This window comes from Pseudorasbora parva, chromosome 1 (genome assembly GCF_024679245.1).
Source record: "Pseudorasbora parva isolate DD20220531a chromosome 1, ASM2467924v1, whole genome shotgun sequence".
Taxonomy (NCBI): Eukaryota; Metazoa; Chordata; class Actinopteri; order Cypriniformes; family Gobionidae; genus Pseudorasbora; species Pseudorasbora parva.
Window position 1 is genome coordinate 56,196,723 of NC_090172.1, and position 21,777 is coordinate 56,218,499.

General features: G+C 36.0%; 1 protein-coding gene across 3 annotated transcripts in view; it reads right to left on the reverse strand.

Moving 5' to 3' along the window:
• The window catches only part of dock11 (dedicator of cytokinesis 11), a 128,550-nt gene that overhangs the window by 74,362 nt on the left and 32,411 nt on the right, over positions 1-21,777 (reverse strand). For all 3 annotated transcript variants that reach the window (XM_067445448.1, XM_067445433.1, XM_067445442.1), the window contains exons 12-27: positions 21,054-21,290; positions 17,531-17,653; positions 17,146-17,228; positions 16,449-16,571; positions 14,514-14,590; positions 11,839-12,023; positions 9,854-9,919; positions 9,650-9,742; positions 6,982-7,105; positions 5,997-6,118; positions 5,748-5,831; positions 5,561-5,650; positions 4,708-4,829; positions 2,696-2,765; positions 2,270-2,395; positions 22-93 (exon numbers count right to left, since the gene is read on the reverse strand). In XM_067445448.1, coding sequence (XP_067301549.1) covers positions 22-93; positions 2,270-2,395; positions 2,696-2,765; positions 4,708-4,829; positions 5,561-5,650; positions 5,748-5,831; positions 5,997-6,118; positions 6,982-7,105; positions 9,650-9,742; positions 9,854-9,919; positions 11,839-12,023; positions 14,514-14,590; positions 16,449-16,571; positions 17,146-17,228; positions 17,531-17,653; positions 21,054-21,290 — 1,797 coding nt within the window. The remainder of the gene's footprint in view (positions 1-21; positions 94-2,269; positions 2,396-2,695; positions 2,766-4,707; positions 4,830-5,560; positions 5,651-5,747; positions 5,832-5,996; positions 6,119-6,981; positions 7,106-9,649; positions 9,743-9,853; positions 9,920-11,838; positions 12,024-14,513; positions 14,591-16,448; positions 16,572-17,145; positions 17,229-17,530; positions 17,654-21,053; positions 21,291-21,777) is intronic.

Below are 21,777 nucleotides of genomic sequence, written 5' to 3' on the forward strand. Positions count from 1 at the left end.
ATGTGAATGGATTATACTAACTTTCATTCTGTTGCCGTCCTGGAGGTACTGTGCCATTGACTTGGCCATGGTCTCAAAGAAGAACCAGGAATACTGTAATAAAGACAGAAAGACAGAGGATATAATACAAAAACACAGCGGAATGATGTAAATGTGTACCAACACGTGTTTAATTATACAAATATACACTGCCGTTCAAAAGTTTTTATCTCAAATAATTTTTATGTTTTTTGAAGAAGTCGTTTATGTTCACCAGGGCTTCATTTATTTAATACAAAAAAAACAAAACAAAAACAGCAATATTGTGAAATATTTTAATAAGTTAAAATGCAATTTATTCCTGCGATCAAAGCTAAATGTTCAGCATCACAGGGTTCCTACGCAATTTTCATTTCAAAATTCCACACTTTTCCAGACTCAAATTTCCAGACTTCCCTACAGATTTTTCCGACCATATTTAACTTGTTCTGATAAACTGTTTTAAAATTCAACTGCTAACAGGTATGTTACATTCTACAGGTTTAGTATTGGCGTTTTTGCCTTTTATTAGGATAGGAAAGTAGCTAGACAGGAAGTAAGTCCATGAGGCAGGACTTACATAAAATAACCTATATAAACCTACATATAGCTAACCTATTGAAAGCGTAATCTGACTATATTTATACGTTACATAAAACTTTTAGACCTAATCTTTTTTTTTTACGGTCTATGTGGTAGATTGATCGAAGCGGAATGAAAAAAAAAACAATTTGTATATATTATATACATTTAGAAATTCTTAATTTTATATTTATAAAATGAAATAGGGACAATAGTCTGGAAACATAAGTATTTTTCCATACTCGGAAATTACTCAAATCCAATTCCATACTTTTCCAAACCCCGTAGGAACCCTGGCACTTCAGTGTCACATGATCCTTCAGAAATCAAATCATTTTAATATGATCTATGGTCACGTTATAAATGTATTTACTGTCACTTTTGATGAATTGAATGTATCCTTGCTGAACGAATGTATTAATTTCTTTAAGTTCTTTTCCAAAACAAGAACAATTCTTAGTGACCTAAAACTTTTGAACAGTAGAACAATGTTGCAAAAGCTTTCTACTTCAGATAAATTCTGTTCATTTGAACTTTCCATTAATCAAAGAATCCTAAAAATAAATGTTTTACAAAACTGTTTTCAACATGAATAATAATCAGAAATCATATTAGAATGATTTCTGAAGGATCATGTGACACTGAAGACTGGAGTAATGATGCTGAAAATTCAGCTTTGCCATCACTGGAATAAATTATATTTTAAAATATATTACAATAGAAAACTTCTCAGCATTATTACTCTAGTCTTCAGTCACATGATCCTTCAGAAATCATTTCTATATGCTGAAAACAGTTGATATATATATAGCTAATCATTTGCAGGTTTGCGTGAGTTACTATGCAAAAACAATTTTTAGAAGACTGAAAATAGTTTTGAATTTAGTGTTTGCTTTTGTGTGAAGTTTTGCATGTTGTGTGCATGTGTTGTGGTTATGTATGTAGAATATTATAGAAAAAGGAGCCATAGTTTCAGAAAGTTATGTGCAAGCAAGCAAATTAAAATGAATAATAGCAATAGAAATGTAAAAACTTAAAAATAAAACTTCATCAGTACTGTATATACAATAGTAAAACAATCACAAAAGTAAAGCAAAGTGAAAGTGCTTGAAGGCTAAAACAATGCACTTATTATACTAGCAAACTATGATATCATCTAACTATGTAAGCGCAAACTCCCTAAAATGTAGTTCTAAGGAAGCTCTGAGAATTTAATTCCAAGAAAAGGAGTCCTTATGAAGACGTTACAGGGTTAGTTCACCAAAAAATGAAAGATTGGAAGAGCCAGGCTATTTTTTTTTAAATATAACTCCAATTGTGTTTGGCTGAAAGAATGTCTTTTACACCTAGTATTTGAGTGAGTAAAATTATGGGATTATTTTCATTTTTGGGTGAACTAACCCTTTGAGATGCTTAGTCTGTATGCGAAGAGGAGGGTACATTAATTTAAATACACTAAAGAAGGTCCAGTGGCATTAAATTAAAGAAAGTGGTTCATGCTATTCGGGTGTGAATTATAACATAATGATCATTATTTGAAAAATTCCACAGATTCCTCTGAACTTATTCAGACCTCAAAGTGAATCCAAAGGACCAAAGAAAATGAATGTAACAGCGCCATCTGCTGTGTGTATAGGTCATATATTTAGTAAAAGAGAACAGCTGTCACCTTGAGGAGTTTGTTGCAGGTGTTAGAGTCTGCAGTTTGTTTGAGGATGACAGTCACTGCTGTAGCCAAAACTTCATGTGTCGTCACAGAGTTTTCTGAAGTCGCGTTGTTGATCCGAAACACGTACTGCAAAAGAAAGTTGATTCAAATTCCTAAAATTTTAGTTTGGCCTTAATGACCATGGGAAAATATGGCCAAAACTGTGTTGAGAACCACTGGTTTAAACCTCTTTAAGACTAATCAAATCAATGTCTGTGTTACTAAATAAAAAATAAAAACCTTTTCAGTTGTTTTACCAAACTCACATTTGTCAGTTGTTGTTTGTATTTTAATAAAACTGCATTTACTATACACCTGACTTTTAGTGCGCTCGAGTGTGATTCCATCAAAAAATGGGAGGTTTAACAGAAAGCCTTAGAGTCATACCTTCAAAAAAGAGCGAAGGTAGTGCTCCAGACCCTCCTCATGACACTGAGACACTATGTGAATGATTACACTGTGAAGAAAATAGAGGCACATTAGTAATGTCAAATTTAGGGAGCATTCCTACACTTTAATTTACACGAAAAGATGATATTAAAGGTACACTGTGTAACATGTGTCCCTCTAGCAGCCTTGTAAAACAAAAGTGCATGCAAAGGGTGGGGGATATGATCAAATTCTTAAACAAGTTATTTTTGGGTTTAAATAAGGTTGTGATATTCGAAATGTTGGTACCATTGAAATTTCATGATCCTTTTCACCATTATCAACACCACAAAAAAGTAATTCTAGCCTAAGTAAACAATGAAAACTCTCAAACTTTCTGAAGAAAAGTAAACTGTGATAAAGAAAGAAGAAAGAAACTAAATGCATGCATATAGGAAAACAAACTACAATAGAATAAAGACACAAATTATATAGATCTACCTTTCAAGCACTAGAAATAAGAAATACTACATAAATTGTATAAAAGTAATCAAATTTGTTTTGTTTAACTGCACAGTCTTCACTGTGTAAATTAAATTGGATTTTTATTATGAAGTTAAAAAAATGGTTCAAATAAGAGCAGTGAGAGAATTTTTTTTTTTTTTTGATTAAAGCGGTGGTTCAGTGGGGTTTTTTTCTAGGCTTGGTTGGGTTTATGGGGCACAGTATAACTTGTCTTAATAATTCCTTTTTTTTAAACGCTGTATTTTTCTTATATTTGACCTTTATTCCACACCGCTGTCTCCACTGTCCTTTGAACGGCTCGTTTGCTTCCTGCTTCTATGAAGCCCATCCCTCCGAAAAACGCAATGGTCTTAGATTGTAGATTGTAGCCAAATGTAGTTTGATGTATTTTTATTGGCTGAAGTGCCAAGCACAGGTTGTCCAGAAAGCCACGCCCCTCCCCATTACGGGCAGAAGTCACATCTGCGGTGACTAGCAAGGGTTTATGATGTCACCAACCCAGGAAGAAACTCGTTGTAGTCCAAATCGGCCTTTTTTGTAGGCAATAAACTGCCATAACTTTAAAAGACAATATCTCCATTTGCATTGAACTTTCAGCGCTGTAACTTTGCAGATACTGTTTATGCTCAAGCAGCAACATTACACACTAACTAAAGTTACAAAAGTGAAATCGCATGCAGCCACCCCTTTAACATTAATAACGACAGCAGGTCAATTTGGATACTGTCACTTTAAGAGCGACTGCACTCAACCAATATACTCATGCGTTTATGGTCACGTAAGACATAAATGATTGTGCACTTGCAAATACATGGTCATTTTGACACATAGGTGTATTTAAACATATAATTTGTTTTTAAACGCATGCAAACAATACGTTTTCAGGACGTGCTGCTCTGCAACGTCACATGAGCGTAACCGCAGTAGAGACGTCAGTCCAAAATCTTTACTGGTCAATTAATTTCTACCAGTTAATCATGTCTACCGGTGTATCGCCCATCCCTAGTGGATGCATTTTGCGGAAGCACATTGTTTTGGCTGTGCTTTAACTCTGCATGACTGCAGATGATTATGACCCTTCAGGTAATGCTTTACAATGAACTCTGTTAGAGAGCTACATATGGCAATCCATCTGCTCAATAACATACCTAACTCACTTGTCGAGTAATAAAAATGCCAACTTTATGTCGCTTTTACATCATCTCAAATTCCTCAGTTCTCGCCACCTCAGAAAAACCAAGCCAATGCTGATTCTTGTTTTATTACAAGCTTGGTCACACAATTTTGTTGCCATTTTTTTAAAAACAGGTGATTCCCTGGAGTTTCAAGATTTTCAACCTCTCTCACTCATTGTGTCAAATAACCTCTGACAAAAAAACATGTTTTGGAAGAAGGACTGATGATATATTAAAGCATTATTTAATTTTTTAACATAGACCAGTTTGCAAATAAAACAGTAATGCAGTAGGTGTCTTTCTGAGAAGACAAATAAGGTAGCAAATCACCGTGTGGAGTTGACAGCAATATCTTGTCCCTCTTTGCTTGCCATAGTGAGGACTTCAAAAAGCTGAACGAGCACCGTAGGGAGGAACTTGATGATGACCTGAGTCTCCACCGCATGTAGGCACTTGGAGAGGAGACAGGAAATTAAAAGATTACAATGTACACTGCCGCCCAAAGGTTTGGAATCAGTACAATTGTAATTTATTTATTTATTTTATAAGATATTAATACTGTTATTCAGCAAGGATGCATTCAATTAATCAAAAGTGACATTAAAGACATTTAAAATGTTACAAAAGATTCCCACTGCAAATAAATGCAGTTTTCTTGAATTTTCTATTCATCAAAGAATCCTGCGGGGGGGGGGGGGGGGGGGAGAAATGTATCACGATTTTCACAACAATATTCAGGAGCATTGTTTTCAATATTGATAATAATCAGAAATGTTTCTTGAGCAGCAAATCATCATATTTGAATGATTTCTGAAAGATCATGTGACTGTGAAGACTGGAGTAATGATGCTAAAAATTCAGCTTTGCATCAGAGAGATAAATTGCATTTTAAAATATACTTAGATAGAAGGTAGTTGTATTAAATTGTAAAAATATTTCAGAATATTACTGTTTTAATCCATTTTTAATCAAATAAAGGCAGCCTTGATGAGCATAAGAGACTTCTTTTTAAAATGTTTATGGTTATTTCCAAAATGTGTTTCAAAGGAAAGCTCAGAGAAATCATGTGATTGAGGTTTAACTTAAATTCACATAATGTCCTCGGTTGTTCATTTGTTTGTTTTTAAGTCCATAATATTGGGTTTAACTCCAATTAAACAATGATATCTGCTTGTTCTCTCACCTTTAGGTACTTGACGAGTTCAGCGGGATTGCCCTGTGATGCTGACCTCAGCAGCTGGCAATACTGGAAGAAATTGTGGAGGTGCAAATCCTATATGGGGTAGAAGTTACTAGATTTAATGCTTCTGTTTTACATAACACTTCACACGCAACACTGGCTGAACAATCCTTTGATCCGATCAACATACCTGAGAGTAAATTGTTGATGCTACATATGCTCGCACTTTGAATAATGGTTTGGCATTCTCCACCCATTTAATGTCCGGGAGAGACTGGAGAAGAAAGAGGGGGAAAAAACGACAGATTGAATCAGTGAATCAACCAAATCAATAAATCCAGTCAATGTACAAATAGACTAACTAATCAATAGCTCAACCGACCAAATGCACATTTGAAATGAATTTTTAGCATTAGTCTTGCTGAAAAGAAGAGTGTACCTTCTTTGAGTCTTGGTTTTTGTCAAACATGTAACCAGCAGGTAGATTAGCAGACACAGGAAGTTGTAGCTCTGATGACTGTATTCTGCCATCCTTTAATAAAGGAGTCCAGGAATAACCCACTGTTGGGAGCGAGAGTTAAAGGTCAATAGAGTGCAACGGTGTCTGCCCACTTTTTCAGCTGCGCTGGTTCTGGAAGTATTTTTTCCATTTATTTCTCCCATGAGGATTTCAAAAACAGCCATGAACCAAACCAACCAGATTCAAGGTGAGTCATAACATTACAAACTATGATTTAAAGCAATGAAGTATTTTCAAATTAGACAAAAAAATATAAATATACAAGACTGTCCTTAACAGCTTTAGTGAAGAAAAGAACTTCAATCCAATGAAGCATTGCAAATGACATAATCAAATTAATTTAAGAACATTAAGAATAAACTATTCATTTAAAAAAAAAAAAAAAAAAAAAAAAAAAAAAAATTATATATATATATATATATATATATATATATATATATATATATATATATATAAGTATGTATGTTTCTTATGCTCACCAAGGCTGCATTTTTATTTGATTAAATGCAACAACAAAAAATTTGTATGTGTAAATTAAAATATCTGTTTTCAATTTGAATATATATTTAGAATATAATTTATTGCTGTGATCAAAGCTGAATTTTCATTACTCCAGTCTTCAGTGTCACATGATCCTTCAGAAATTATAATAATATGAGGATTGATGCTCAAGAAACTTGAGTTATTATAATCAATGTTGAAAACAATTGCATAAATATTTTCTTACGATTCTTTGATGAATAGAAAGAACAGCATTTAAAAAATATTGCATTTGAAATGTAAATCTTTTGTAACATTATAAATGTCTTTATGGTCACTTTTGATCAATTTAATGCATCCTTGCTATTATATTAAATCAAAACCTTTGAATGGCAGTGCATACGGTACACAAACAAACACTCACCCAGTGTTTCCACTCCCTCTCGCTTCTTGGTGGTGGTTTTGTTGCCAAGCTCACAGCTTATGTGGTAGAAAGTAAAGAGAATGTGATGCTTCTCATGGACATGAACAGGAAGCTCGATTTTAATCTGTGAGGGAAAATTAAAATAATTAAAACATTAAGGGGACGGTTCTTGTACAAAAAAGGTTTTATCTCATAAATACAGCACATGAAAAAGTCAACGTGTGACACAGAATGAGTAAATAATGGCAAAATATGAATGCATTGTCTTAAAGCATTAAGCCGTATTATGCATTTTGTTTATAAAGGTTTGTTTATTTATACTTAATGCGCAATTTAGCATGTAGCATTTATATTCTGGGCTCATCTTCTTGCCTGTATAAAGTTTGCAAGGCTGGGGAGTAACGAAATACATGTAACTGAGTTACATATTTAAAATACAAAATTTGAGAAATTGTATTTCACAGTTACATTTTAAATGGACGGCAATCTAATTACAGTTACATCCGAAAAGTATTTTAGATTATCAAAGTGATTACTTTGAATCTTAATGTCATTTATTTAATTTAAACATTAATGTAAACTGTAACGGGCAATTAATATAAACATAAGTTTCATACCCCTTGCAGAATATACTCAATTTTCATTTGAACAAAATAAGAGGGATCTGGGATAATAAAAATTGCATTTTACTTTTATGTAGTACTGTCCAGAATAAGCTATTTCACATAATAGAAGTTTACATATACTCCACAAGACAAAATGACAGTATTTTTACAAATTGCCACATTCATAAATGTACATAGCCTTGAACCTGAACTGTCAGTCATTATCTGGATGATCCACTAATGTTTCCATGTTTCATGTTGAGCAATTTGTTTGGGTAATTGCGACATTTTTTCTCACATTTCTGACTTCTTTTCTTAGAATTGAGAGATTTGAACTAGCAATTGTGAGTTATAATGTCCAATTATGAGGGAGGAAAAGACTTGCGACTTTAACAAAAATAATTGCAATGTTTTATCTTACAATTCTGACTTTACAACATTCAATTGTGAGTTTATATCATGCAATTCTGACTTTCAAGTTATAAAGTTTAAAGTTGCAAGTTTAAATCTTGAGAGAGAAAAGTCAAAATTGTGAGATAAAAAGTCACAATCACCTTTTTTAATTGTATATTTAGTGGAGGGAACACAATCCATTAAAAGCAGGGGGTGAAAACTTTTGAACAGGATGATTTGTAAATGTATTATTTTGTTTAAAGATATATTGTTTCATAGTACTAACTACATGTTTCCTAGAAGACAAAATAAGTGCGATATACCCTGTTCATCCAATTCAAAAAGTTTACACACCCCAGATCTTAATGCATCGTGTTGCCTTTGAGCATCAATATTACTAATTTTTTTTTTTTTCTAAGATTGTCTGAATTTTTTTTGAATTTTTTCATTCAAGAAATGTTGTGGTAAACTGATGTTGTTTAAAATAATATGCAGATGAAAACCATACCTTATTAGTATTCCAAAGTATTCTAGTCCATTTAGGGCCCCACTTTATATTAGGTGGCCTTAAGTACTATGTACTTGCACCAAAGAAATAAGTACAATGTTCTTACTGTGTTCAAATTGTATTGCAAAGCACATTTGCTGATATTGAGGTGGGATACGGGTAGAGTTAGGGACAGGTGTGGTGGTGTGGGTCAGTTTAAGGGGAGGGTTAGGTGTAAGGGAAGTGCCAACTGTATAATTACAAATGTAACGACAGAAACTTATTACAGACGTAATTACATGCAGGTATTTTTTCAAATGTAAGTACAATGTAAAAACATGTATGTACACAATAAGTGCATTGTATCAAATGATTAATTACAATGTTAGTGCATAGTGGTTAAGGCCACATAATGTAAAGTGGGTCCGTATTTAGATAGTTACAAAGCTTGTGTAATCTAACAAAACACATTACAAATTACTTTTTAAAGCATGTATTTTGGAATCTGTAGTGAAATGCATTTTAAAAGTAACCTTCCCAACCCAGTTAGTATGCAATGCATCATCAGTAGAATAGGGTGACACATTTCCATTTTTAGGAGCGACTCCTTCAAGGCTCTCCAGACGATGACATCATTAGGCTCTGTCCAGCGAATACCGTAACACACTGCTTATGGGCCACGTCTGCGCCTACTGTATGTGTCGATGTCTTGTGACTCATTCATCTACTGAGCGAACAGTTTGTCTTTGATATCTTAGCCCTGAGGGTCTACTGAAGCCTCACAGGATGTGTCTCTGGAATGATTCAGATATTCTCTTGGGAAAACTCAGGCTTTGTGCTGTTTATGGCTCAACATCATGAGGGCATTGACTGGGCACTGTACGCACATTATGTAAAAGAGTTTTTGATCTCAATAAAAATCTAAGACTGCATTCACATTTTATGAGCTATTAGAGATCTCAGATATGTACACATTATAAATATGTATCATTAAACAATAACGTTATGTCATAAATGCCTTATTTAATTAATAATAATGATGTGAAGGTTTTTACTACACAAAAACGCTTTGTTAATTACGATAAGTCCCGCTGAATAAATTCATATTTATGTAAGGTGAGACTGTGTTGCTGGGTAGTTAAGCAAAATAATTACACTACATGACAATACATGGAAATAATACCTCATCATAAAACTCAGGACACTGATTATGATGCAAAACTGCAGCAAAAGCACTGGTGGTGAAAAGCGGATCCCCTGGCTTGCCGTAGATACACTGAAAGCAATCATGGGTTAATAAATTACACATTATACTGCAGTAATTTTTAAATATTAAAGAACTAGTGGAACAATAATGGTATGACTTGAAGAAGAAGAATTTAGACACCTTCATCGGACCGGCTCCCTCGTCATCAGAATCCTTGAACTGAACACACACTGCAATGTTTCGAGCCTGAGAGGAGACACAGACGCTGTATTAGACTGCATGTGCAATAAATGTATTATATGATTTCATATTTGATATGGTAGGGATTTTCTTCAATGTCAACATGTACTTTGCAACTAAATTATCTTTGCAATGCCACTTAATTATCAAGATAACAAATCACTTGCCCCTTGAATTATTTGAATAGGCAGTAGGCTTTTGCAAATATTATATTATATGCGCAACAGATATTATTAGATACTAGTAGGTAAGCTAGTAGATGCCAGTGTATTTAGCAACATGTAAAATGGTAACACTTTACAATAAGGTTTCGTTAGATAATGTGTTAACATGAACTAACCATGAGCAGTGAATTTGTAACTGAAATTGTTCATCTTGGTTAACGCAAGGTGTTCATGTTCAAAGTGCATTAACTAATGTTGACAAGATTTTAATAATGTATTAGTAAATGTTTAAATTAACATTGATAAGGATAAATCAATGCATTATAAGAGCAGTTAAATATTAGTTAACTAGTGTAGTTAAAGGACAACTCCGGTGAGAAATGAACCTAGGGGTAGTTAACAGATGGTTACAGAGTAGATCGTTCTCTGGGATGCGTTTTCTTGAAAATCGAATGTAAACAGTTTTATCTCTTAAACAGATTAGCTTATAACACTAGTCTATGGGGCACAGAGTAGACACAGGGTGGTAAAATTAAATCGCTAGTTAATACCACTAACAAGGCTCAAAATAGCCTCACACTAACACGGCAGCATAATGAGGGTCCCTACATGCAAACCAAAGCATTGAGAACTTTGTAAGTGAACAAACAGTTTAATAAGAAGATACTTTATAAACACAGCGCCTTACACGTTCACGGACAGGCGCCATCTTGGAAAACAGTCTCACCCAGTCGAGCCACGAGCGCTGTTCTAAGTGAGCTGGTCGATAGGAATTAAGTTTGTGAAATGTAATAACATGGACATTTTTATTTTTATTTATTTATTTTCTCTGCTGCGTTCAGTGTTTTCTTCCGGAAACAACGGACCATATGAGACTCCAAGTCACAGTTCATCACTTAGCACAGCGTTTGTGACTCAATGAGTCGAGACTGTTTTCCAAGATGGCGCCTGTCCGTGAACGCGTAATGCGCTGTGTTTATAAAGTATCTTCTTATTAAACTGTTTGTACACTTACAAAGTTTTCAATGCTTTGGTTTGCATGTAGGGACCCTCATTATGCTGCCGTGTTAGTGTGAGGCTATTTTGAGCCTTGTTAGTGGTATTAACTAGCGATTTAATTTCACTACCCTGTGCCCCATAGACTAGTGTTATAAGCTAATCTGTTTTTAAAGATAAAACTCTTTACATTCGATTTCCATGAAAACGCATCCCAGAGAACGATCTACTCGGTAACCATCTGTTAACTACCCCTAGGTTAATTTCTCACCGGAGTTGTCCTTTGACTAATGTTAACTACTGAACCTTACTGTAAAGTGTAATGTGTAAAATACAGATTTGAGAAAACCATTATGAAGCAATATATAGTGTATAAATTTATATATTGCTAATTAAGAAAACTGAATGAAAGCTAATGAACCGATGTCATTAAAAACCATGTTGAATAGGTCTGTATATGATTGGTAGCATCTCTAATTTAGAAGAAAAGAAGTTAGAGAGAGTAACAGGGCAAATAGCCAGCATCATAAGCTTTCCAGCAGTGCAGGAGGAAGCAATTAACCCAGAAGTCTGCTTAATTAGAGATACAATCTTTCATGAATTGATTACGAATAGAATCCCGGGGGCTTTTCACAAAGCCTCATGTTTGAAAACACGTAGGCAGACATTGTTACTGCTCGAAGGAGCTTGTTTTTGTACCACCACCCACAGCTTCCCCGTTCCAGTAATTACAGATTGTGCTTTGAGAAGTGTGAGGAATCCCACCTTGGCAAATGTCTTCTGATTGTCGTATTTGAGCTGCTGAGGATAGACGTAGAGATGGTTCTTGTAGACAGTGAATGGGTGGTTGTATTTCGCCTCTTCAGGAACAAACTCCTCCACTTCCACAGACACCCTCTCACACTGTTCCTCAAATGGCTTCACGGGAATATAAGACGATGTGACTGAATCTATGAAGATAAAGTTTCAGGGTTTATACGCATTTATACCAATTCATTTCCATGACTTTCAAGGTAAATATTCCTTACCTAACATTATACGTTACCTATCGTTATCCTCTTATAATCCAACATTCCCCTAACATTACCATTTAACTTTCCCGTTATATTCTAACGTTCCCCTAACATTATATCCTAAGTTGCCTTTCCACTGCACACGACATTCGCATACGTTTGTCACATCTCGTCAGTCAACCGTTACCCTCGGCTTTCATCATGGATGAAATGTAATGCATTTCAAATGATTTTAATGAATGTAATGCATGTATGAATATATCTACACAAAACAAATGACCCTCAATACATCAAAAATAAAAAGATTGTAGAGGTTAGCTCAAATTGGATCCAAAATCTCCGCAAACGCATATAATCGGAACTCCACCCAGCTCCCGTACTATTCTCCTTTCGAAATTCGGTTCAACAGAAAGGCATCTTAACACTTTAATAATGTTTCCCAAATGTTACCTTAATGTTATCCTTTTATAATCTAACGTTACCCTCTAACATTCCTGTAACTTTATATAGTCTAACATTGCCCTAACATTATCCTCTAACATTATATTGTAGATTATATAGTAAATGTGACTGTTTATTATTATCCTCTAACATTATATTGTAGATTATATAGTAAATGTGACTGTTTATTATTATCCTCTAACATTATATTGTAGATTATATAGTAAATGTGACTTTAACATTATCCTCTAACATTATATTGTAGATTATACAGAAAATGTGACTGTTTAACATTATATTGTAGATTATATAGAAAATGTGACTGTTTAAAGGGGGGGTGAAACACTCAGTTTCAGTCAATCTCATGTCAATCTCGAGTACCTATAGAGTAGTATTGCATCCTTCATATCTCCGAAAAGTCTTTAGTTTTATCATATTTATAAAAGAAATATGGGCTGTACCGAGTCTTTCCGGAAAAAACCGAGCGCCTGGAGGCGTATCGTGTGGGCGGAGCTAAAGAATGATGAGCGCGCAAAGCGGTGACGTCCTCAAGCGTGGAGAAACCCATGGCTATCTCAGCTAATACAGATAATGATCCACAATCAAATCTGAGGCTGAAATAAATTGAACAGGAGAAACGGCAACATCAGGATGTCCGTCTCTGTGGTATGTACTGTATTTAGGGGCCTTTGTGTGCAGTTTATGAGGACATGATTCGGTTTATGGACTATTGTATGTGACTAGACCTTAGAGGTAGCAAGCAAAACGGTTTTGCACGTCAGAGTCAGAATAGTGTAACGTTATACAGAACAACAATGGAGTAACCGTTAGCGCATTTGAATGACGAAGCACGCGATCGTATCGTTTACTGATGTTTACTCACGCGACGGTAGCCAATAGCAGAGACATTTGAAGTTGATTTACTCACCGGCATCTTCCAAAGCAGGACCGCTCTGTCAAAAACACACTTCTTTGGTATGATTTGGTGAAGTCCTGTGACAGCAGTGACCGTGGAAATCCACTTTGCGACGCGACTGAAGCGATGCCTTGAAGCTTCCCGTCATTTCTGCGTTCAAATCGGTTCAAATGCAGCGCTGCCTTCCCGGAATGCTGTGCTGAAGCGTTGAAGTCGCTCGACGTCACCCATAGGAATAAAGTGGAGCGCGGCGCGTCATAAGTGTTCACGGACGACTGGATCTGCACCTGAGAGACTGTTTACAGCGTGCATTTCCTCTCCCTCCCTCTAGTCACGCACGCGCGCACCCTACCGGGAGAGGAGCCCATACGGCCCATACAAGGACCTTCCGCTCTATTTAACGTCAAGTTGACCCATACTCGAAAAAAACTCACCGAAACTTGTGAGAAACCGGAAGGAGTATTTTTAACACAGAAATACTCCATCAAACGTCCAACATTAGTTTTTGAAACTTTGTCTATGTTTAGGATGGGAATCCAAGTCTTTAAAGGTGTAAAAAGCTCAGTATGCATCAAACAGCATTTCACCCCCCCCTTTAACATTATCCTCTAACATTATATTGTAGATTATATAGAAAATGTGACTGTTTAACATTATCCTCTAACATTATATTGTAGATTATATAGTAAATGTGACTGTTTATTATTATCCTCTAACATTATATTGTAGATTATATAGTAAATGTGACTGTTTAACATTATCCTCTAACATTATATTGTAGATTATATAGTAAATGTGACTTTAACATTATCCTTTTAACATTATATTGTAGATTATACAGTAAATGTGACTTTAACATTATCCTCTAACATTATATTGTAGATTATATAGAAAATGCGATCTGTTTTCAACAAGTAGGTTACAAATTCAAATGACAATATTACAAGTCAAAAATGTGTCGGTAGATAAAGTGCTAATGAGAAGTCAATAACTGAATGACCTTTAGATTCGAAATAGATGTTAGCAAATGTTAAATGCCCAAGCAATAACATAACAGACAAACAACTTACTTGATAAGTCTGGAGGAACACACTCAACAGTGATGTTAATTTGTCCAGGGATTATCTGCAGCTTGTTCTTCTCTGGTCTATAAAGAAAAATGTCTCTTCAAAACACTGAACTCTTAATGCATAATGCAATAAAAGCGACTAACAGGGAAATACATGCGTATGAGTGAAGAGTGGGAAGTGGAACACGTCATTCCCATCAACTAATCCGATTTTAGGGATAGAGAACTAATGTCAGGGTGTGTTCACACTTGTAGTTCGGTTCGCTTGGTTCTTTTTGGTCTGGACCAAAAAAGAAAATGATACATTTAATCCTGGTTCAATTAGCGTTCACTCTGTCATTTTTAACAATACAGTAAACCTAAATATACAAAACAAAAACGGAGTTGGCAGATGCTATTTACACTTATTCGCTCAAAGAAAGTATGGTGGTCCAAGTAAGGTGCGTTGCAGATACTTTTGACACGATCAACCTGAGTTTGAATCTGCCTTTTGCCAAACTTCACACTTTCTCGTATCATATTGGAAAGGCATTTATTTTTAATAAATATGAAGAAAATATGTGAAAAGTGGAATTAAATTATTATTAATAAAGTGTTTATCAGGCAGGCTTAGGGGTAGGTGTAGGGAGGGCTTTAATGTCCCAATAAGGCACCATTTCTTTAATAAACAATCATTTACACTCAGTATGTTATTATTGCATACTTTTATAATGTACTAAAATACTGAGGTGCAAATAGTATCTAACTACACTTATTGCAAAGAAAATACTGCAATTTTTTTTAATAGTGTAAATCAAATTTATTGTATATTTTGCAGCCAAACATCTAAAACAATACTGGGCGCTGAGCTAGACGCTGACGTTCGTGTGTGTACATATGATGGTATTTTGACCAGCTGAGAACTTGTGAAGAGCTTATAAAATGTGTGATAGGGTAAAACAGTGCCAGGAATTTCTCTGTTGCACAGAAACAAAGATATGCTGCAAGGAGATGGCATTTGCGACGTGCATGCAATAGGATAGCGCTACAACCAACCAGAGCAACGAAGGTGAAGCGGAGCTCGTTGAAAATATTAAACTTTCACTGTATCCGGTCGGCAAAACTCAGAACACATCTTTCCTTCTTAAGAATGACTTCAGTGCCGTTCTTTGTCTTTTTCTCAGAGAAAAGCTTAACTCCAAGTCTTCCAGAGTCGCGGTCCGAGCTGATTCGAAAGCCCGCCGTTCGCCAGTTTCTGTGTTTACTAGAAGCATGCAAGCGCAACTCTGGCGTCATTATGTTAAGCCCCACCCACCGACTCTACACACGATGTGATAGTTTGGCGTTTACAGCTCAGAAGGTCATTGAGAGTTGCTAGACGACACTCGCAGTCAGATTAGATTTGCTGCTGCTAGGGTGCGTCTAGATTTCTAAGCTACCAAACTGTCAGGGCAGCGTAGCTCCTATGATAAGAAGAACCATGTTTGAGCAATCTGTCCTATTTAGGGTTGCATCTTGTGACATCACATCCTGTTTTTATTCTGTTTACATGTCTTTGGTCCATGCTGCATTCATATTTCAGACGAGCCGCATCAGAGTTTGTTTGGAAGGAGGCCGAGACCCATCTCAGTCCGCTTGTTTGGTCACACCAGGGTTCGGATGGCAGCGTTCACACTTATTCAAAAGAACCGCACTAACAGAACAATCAAACCAGAGTTTGTTTTAAATCAAACCAAACATGACAAGTGAGAACACACCCTTAGAGGCTGGACACTTCCCTTTGATAAAACATTAATTCATGCGTAGGGTTCAGTTTAAGGATAAACTGAGTACTATGATTGTTTGATAGACATGCTGATCCTGGATCATTTCCAACTTGTCAAAATAACAGTGACCATTTAGGGATAGCAGACATCAAAGGATTATTCTCTCATCTAGAACATGTGTTATCACTCACTTTTTGAGATCAGTCAGCAGTTTGATGAGGTCTTCTGTGGATATCTTGCTACTGTCTTGGCGGTAGAGTGGAGAGAACTTCCCATCCATGTCTAAACTGCCTTGTGAATCTTTAAACACCTGTCTGAAGTCACACAACACACACATCCTGATGTCCTCTGCACAAGAAATGAACTTTAAAACACTTAATCACTGTCTAAATATTTAAAAGCTGTCTTAAGCTCTGTCCGGAGTGTACTGACTGTGACATTCTAGTTTGAAAGGCACATAATTCTACTTAACATAGATAATATAACTCAGTCTAACTAGTCCATTAAATGGTTAGTTCACCCAAAAATGTACATTCTGTTATCATTTACTCACCCTCATTTGTTCCAAACCCCTAAGATTTCCGTTCCAAATCTTGTGAAGAAACTTGTCGTTCTCTCTGTCAGTGTGTCTCTTCGGAAAATGTAGACTAAACCACTTAATTCATTTAGATTAGTTTTACGATCTCTTTATGAACTTTATAAAGTGTCAGTGGTGGTTGTGTAGCCGTCAATGGAGGGACAGAAATCTCTCAGATTTGATCAAAAAATCTTAATTTGTGCTCTGAAAGTCTTACTGGTTTGGACGAAATGTAAATGTTGACAAGAATTTTCATTTTTGAGTGAACTATCCCTTTAAGTGAATAAGAGAAGTGAGTTTCTGTGTCTTACTTGGCAGCCCAAGCGAAGGGCATCCGGTACTGGCCCAGCCGTTGGCACGTCTGCTTGGCAGTCTTCAGGACTTTCTGCACTGTCTGAGAAACAGACACAAAAAAAAAGGCATGAAAATATTCTACAGTACATTCTGGAAGCATTTAAATCTGAATTAACAAAACACATAAATAAATAAATCATGAGTTGATTGGAATGAAAAGCCACATTTTATTAGCAAAGCATTACTTAACCAACACATTTTTTAATATTATCTTTATACACAATTATTTAATTTTCCCCATCAGACTTGTGTAATATAAAGCTCTGTTCTAGTAGAAAGACATCATGCCTAAGAAGATTTTACAGTTGTCTTGAAGAATGTGTGTGTTATTCAGCAACAGACCTTGCTGATGTCGGAGGTTTTAATGTAAGGCTCAGCGCAATGAGTAATGCCATTCTGTAAAACCTTTTCCACCCGTGCCAGCAGGAAGATGTCTGCGTGAGGGTTGGTGACGGAGAAAATACCCTGGATAAGACAAAAGACACTGTGGTTGTAAGGATGTTCTTTAGTAAAGAGGATATTATTAGAGATATATTTATAGATGATTAATCAAAGATTTTAATGGTAAGTGGTTTGTTGATCATGGAAGTTCTGTGTAAGACTGTAACTTTTCTTGTTCAAAATTTAAAAAATAAATAACATTAAAAATTAACAACATTATGTCATGTCAATACATCATCAATCGTTCTTCTAAAGCGTGTTTTTATCTAACCCTGATTCCCAATTAATAGGAAAGCCTATTGCTGTTTATGTTTTAGACCTTGTCAGGACGGCAGCGAGAAAGGTTGACATAGAGCAGCTAAATTTCCAACCTCTGGGGGAATCACTCATTTTAATAAAAATAAACGGAGGAACAGAGGAGAGCCAGCAAAAAGAAAGCGCAACAGAGCTCGTAATAAAACAAGAATCAACATTGGCTTGGCTTTTCGGAGGTGGCGAGAACTGAGGGATTTGAAATGTTGTAAAAGCAACATGGAAAATGTGTTTTTATTACTCCAATACGTGAGTAAGGTATTATATTGAACAGATGGATTGCCATATGTAGCTTTCTAATAGAGTTCATCGTAAAGCATTACCTGAAGGGTCATAATCATCTGCACAGTCACTCAGAGCCGGTGTCATGACAAATCCTGTCCGCCTATGAAATTGTGTCCGCTGGTAGTGGTTTTAAATGCCTGATCAAAAGTTGTTATACATTCTGGACATTTGAAATATGTAACTGATTGCTATGGGAGCAAAATTATTTTGACTGATAAACTAAGTACCAATACAAAATCATGACATAGTAATGTACCTATAATGTAAATAATAAAGAATAAATAAAAAAAACCCAGCAATATACAGAACAGGTGCACAAAATAAATAGATTACATACGAGATATGCGTATATATCTTATATAGTTATATAAGCACTTATAGCTTCAGTTATTTACTACTAGTATATGAAACCTATGATTTGTAAGACATTAAAGACTATTTTAACACAATTCAAAATCAAAACGCGATTTTGTAAGAATTGTAATCGTAATTCAGCCAATAGAATCTCTCTAGTGGTCCTTGCGGACACAATTTCATAGCGGACAGGATTTGTCATGACACCGGAGCACAACCAAAACAATTCTTCCACAAAATTGCATGCAGTTTTTGTTTTTTACCACTAGAGGGCCAAAAGTTACATAGTGTACCATTAACTTAAATTAATTAAATTAAATGGGAAAGAGAGACTGGTATAGCTGCTTTGGTGATTTGTTATCGGTTTTAACCTGATAGAATATTTAAAATAATAATACTTATAGGCATTATTTTCCTTTTTTTTAATTAAATAAAATAAATAAATAGTAAGTCCTTTTCTTTGCATGTATTTTAACTACCAAGCTTAAAATCAAACAGGGCTCTCAAATGTGGAATGAAGTGCACTCACTATTTGGCCACATTTGCAGTCTTTTCGAACACAAGAGGTGAAAGAGAAGGAAATTAAATCCTGGCCTCGTTAGACTAATTCTATCAAATTACTAGTGTATGCACAATCAAATTTATCCAAGTCATCAAAAGAAATAAAAATCATAATATTCTAAACTGTAAGATATTGCTCATACTCTTTAATTTCTGTCTTTCCATTTTTGCTTCTATTTTCCCTCTCTTTTTTCCTCTAACAACACATTCAGCCATCTATTCTTCTTCATGTCAGCTGCCCTGCCCAGTGTTGCACGGGGCCCTGAGCCATGTCAGTTCCAGTAAAGCCACGTCACATTTCCCCAGCCTGCCAGCAGAGGCTTGAGACAGTCATGGCACTGGCTTTGATTTAGTGTGTAGCATTAGTGCTATGAAACAGTGCTGTGTTAAAACTTAAAGCTGTTTCTGCCCTGGCCACACGCCATGCACGTCATAGCAAGCTCAAACACATGGAAACACACACACTTGTGAGCACACTCAGATAAGTAGGCCTTGAGAGGATTAGTGAAGTTCAACGATTCATGATTCATAACTAAAAAACATAAATACCCGAGATAAAAGGTGCATTTATTTAGCACAGGTCTCCGTGTCATCTTGCATTAAAAGGCATCAGGCCTGCAAAAGGTGACAGATGTAAATAATAAAGCAAAAGAATGTTTTCAGTTGTATACACTAAACTTAGTGCTAATGTGGTATGAAAGTTCATGTGCACATGATTTTGCCTTTGTGGTCGTTATTGCAAAATGGACACAGGCTTTCAACATAAGGCAGAAATACAATGACAAGGGAAAATGACGCAAGTCAGCCAAACAACGACAATATTCAGCCACCTGCAGCCCTGCAAACTGCATAGATGTGCAAAATTCTGAAACCACATTGACTTCCCCATCAGAAGCACAGCAGAAGCATCCTTCTTATTCAGCAGTGCTGGATAATGCTTACTGGGAAGGGTTGCCAGTCATTCACAGAAATATTCAGCAGAGTGCAGATTTTAAAAGGTGACCAGGATAAATCTGTCACGATATAATGAACAAAAAGCTCTCTCTTGGTTTTTAGTGACGCTTGCTAAGGGTTTCCGTCTGGAACCATGAAACTGATAGGCAGGCGCGCACACACACACACACACGCGCACGCGCACGCACGCACGCACGCACGCACACACACACACACAAATCAATTTCTTTTGAGGAAAGGAGCCATATCTAGAAACAAGAATATCATAGAGTCAAAGATGGGTTCATCTGATTTGGGCCTGTGAGAAACAAATAAAAATAAAAATAAGAATAATGAAAATAACAAAAATCAAATAAAAATCATAAATCAAATCAAACCCTCTTTTGGCATTTCAAAAACTGCTGTCAGGATTTACTAAAGACATGCAGTGAAAAATGAGCGCTGAAAAGGCACAGTTATTTTTGCCGCTGACCTTATTGAATATGTATTTGTAGGAGTTTCCCTTCAGACGCAAAATATATGGGAGGAGATTATTTAAATTAATCATGCAAGGTGATTTATTAAGGTTTGCACTCATCAATTAAATGGTGTTTGTGCCATTATTAACCGCCCAAAAAAAGCACGTCTTAAACCAGACGCTAACTGGTAGATTGTGCTGGTCATTATGGAAACGATCCGGCTGCATCTTTGTTCTTAATTTGTGCATCGTCAGTAGATTTTTCCACTACCATCTGCACTTTTTTGGAATTGAGCTCTCACTATTTTGCACTGTTTAGTAAATCTGGCCTAAAGTCTTTATATAAGATCATTTCATCATTATGGTATTGGAAGAACAGCATTTTCATTCAGCAAAAGATTTTTTTCAAAAGTGACTTTCCCCCAAAAAATGTACAAAACATCTCTAGAAAGCCATCCCAATTATACAAAGCATTACCATGGCAGCATCATGAGCTTTTACCTGAGTAGGGAAGCGGAAGAGAGACTCTGCGACCCTCTGGAGAACCGGTAGGCCGTGTCCGTTAACCCTGAGTGTTTCATTTCCGTCTCCTCCTCCCGGTTCTATTGGCGTTCCAGGAGAGCCGTCTTGAATCAGTTCCCTCACGCAGGGTGGGTTGAGGTCAACATGGAAGTCTGCAGAGATCTTACAGCCTTTGGACAGATCAAACAACGCCAAGCTGATGAAGAACGGTTCTACCTGAAAAGAAAACCAATAGTTGGGAATGTCATTGCACCTTCTTTTACGATGTTAGACTTATTTGACCTCATCTTTACCGCTGTAACCTTTCACACACAACATTTGATGTTATATTAAATACTGTGAGAATCATATAGTTTGTGGCAGATATTGATTATATAACATAATAACAGCAATTATGGCAAGAAAAAGACTACTTTTCATAGTTATGAACCAGCACATCAATGTATGTAATTTCACTCCATTCCCATCAGTCACATCTGTCTAGAGATCCTTCAGCAAAATGTGGGAAACTCAAGATGTGTTCTGAGGGAGCCGTCGTTTTCCAAACCCAGCTGACGAGCGCCAGCATTCCTTCCCTGGAGCCATTGAAAGTGCTTCACCGAGCGTGACCATATTCATCACTGTGTTCTGGATGAGTCCTCTGTCCTCATGCCAAGAATCTCGAATTCATCTCTCATTAAAGATCTCCCTGATATGCAGCTAT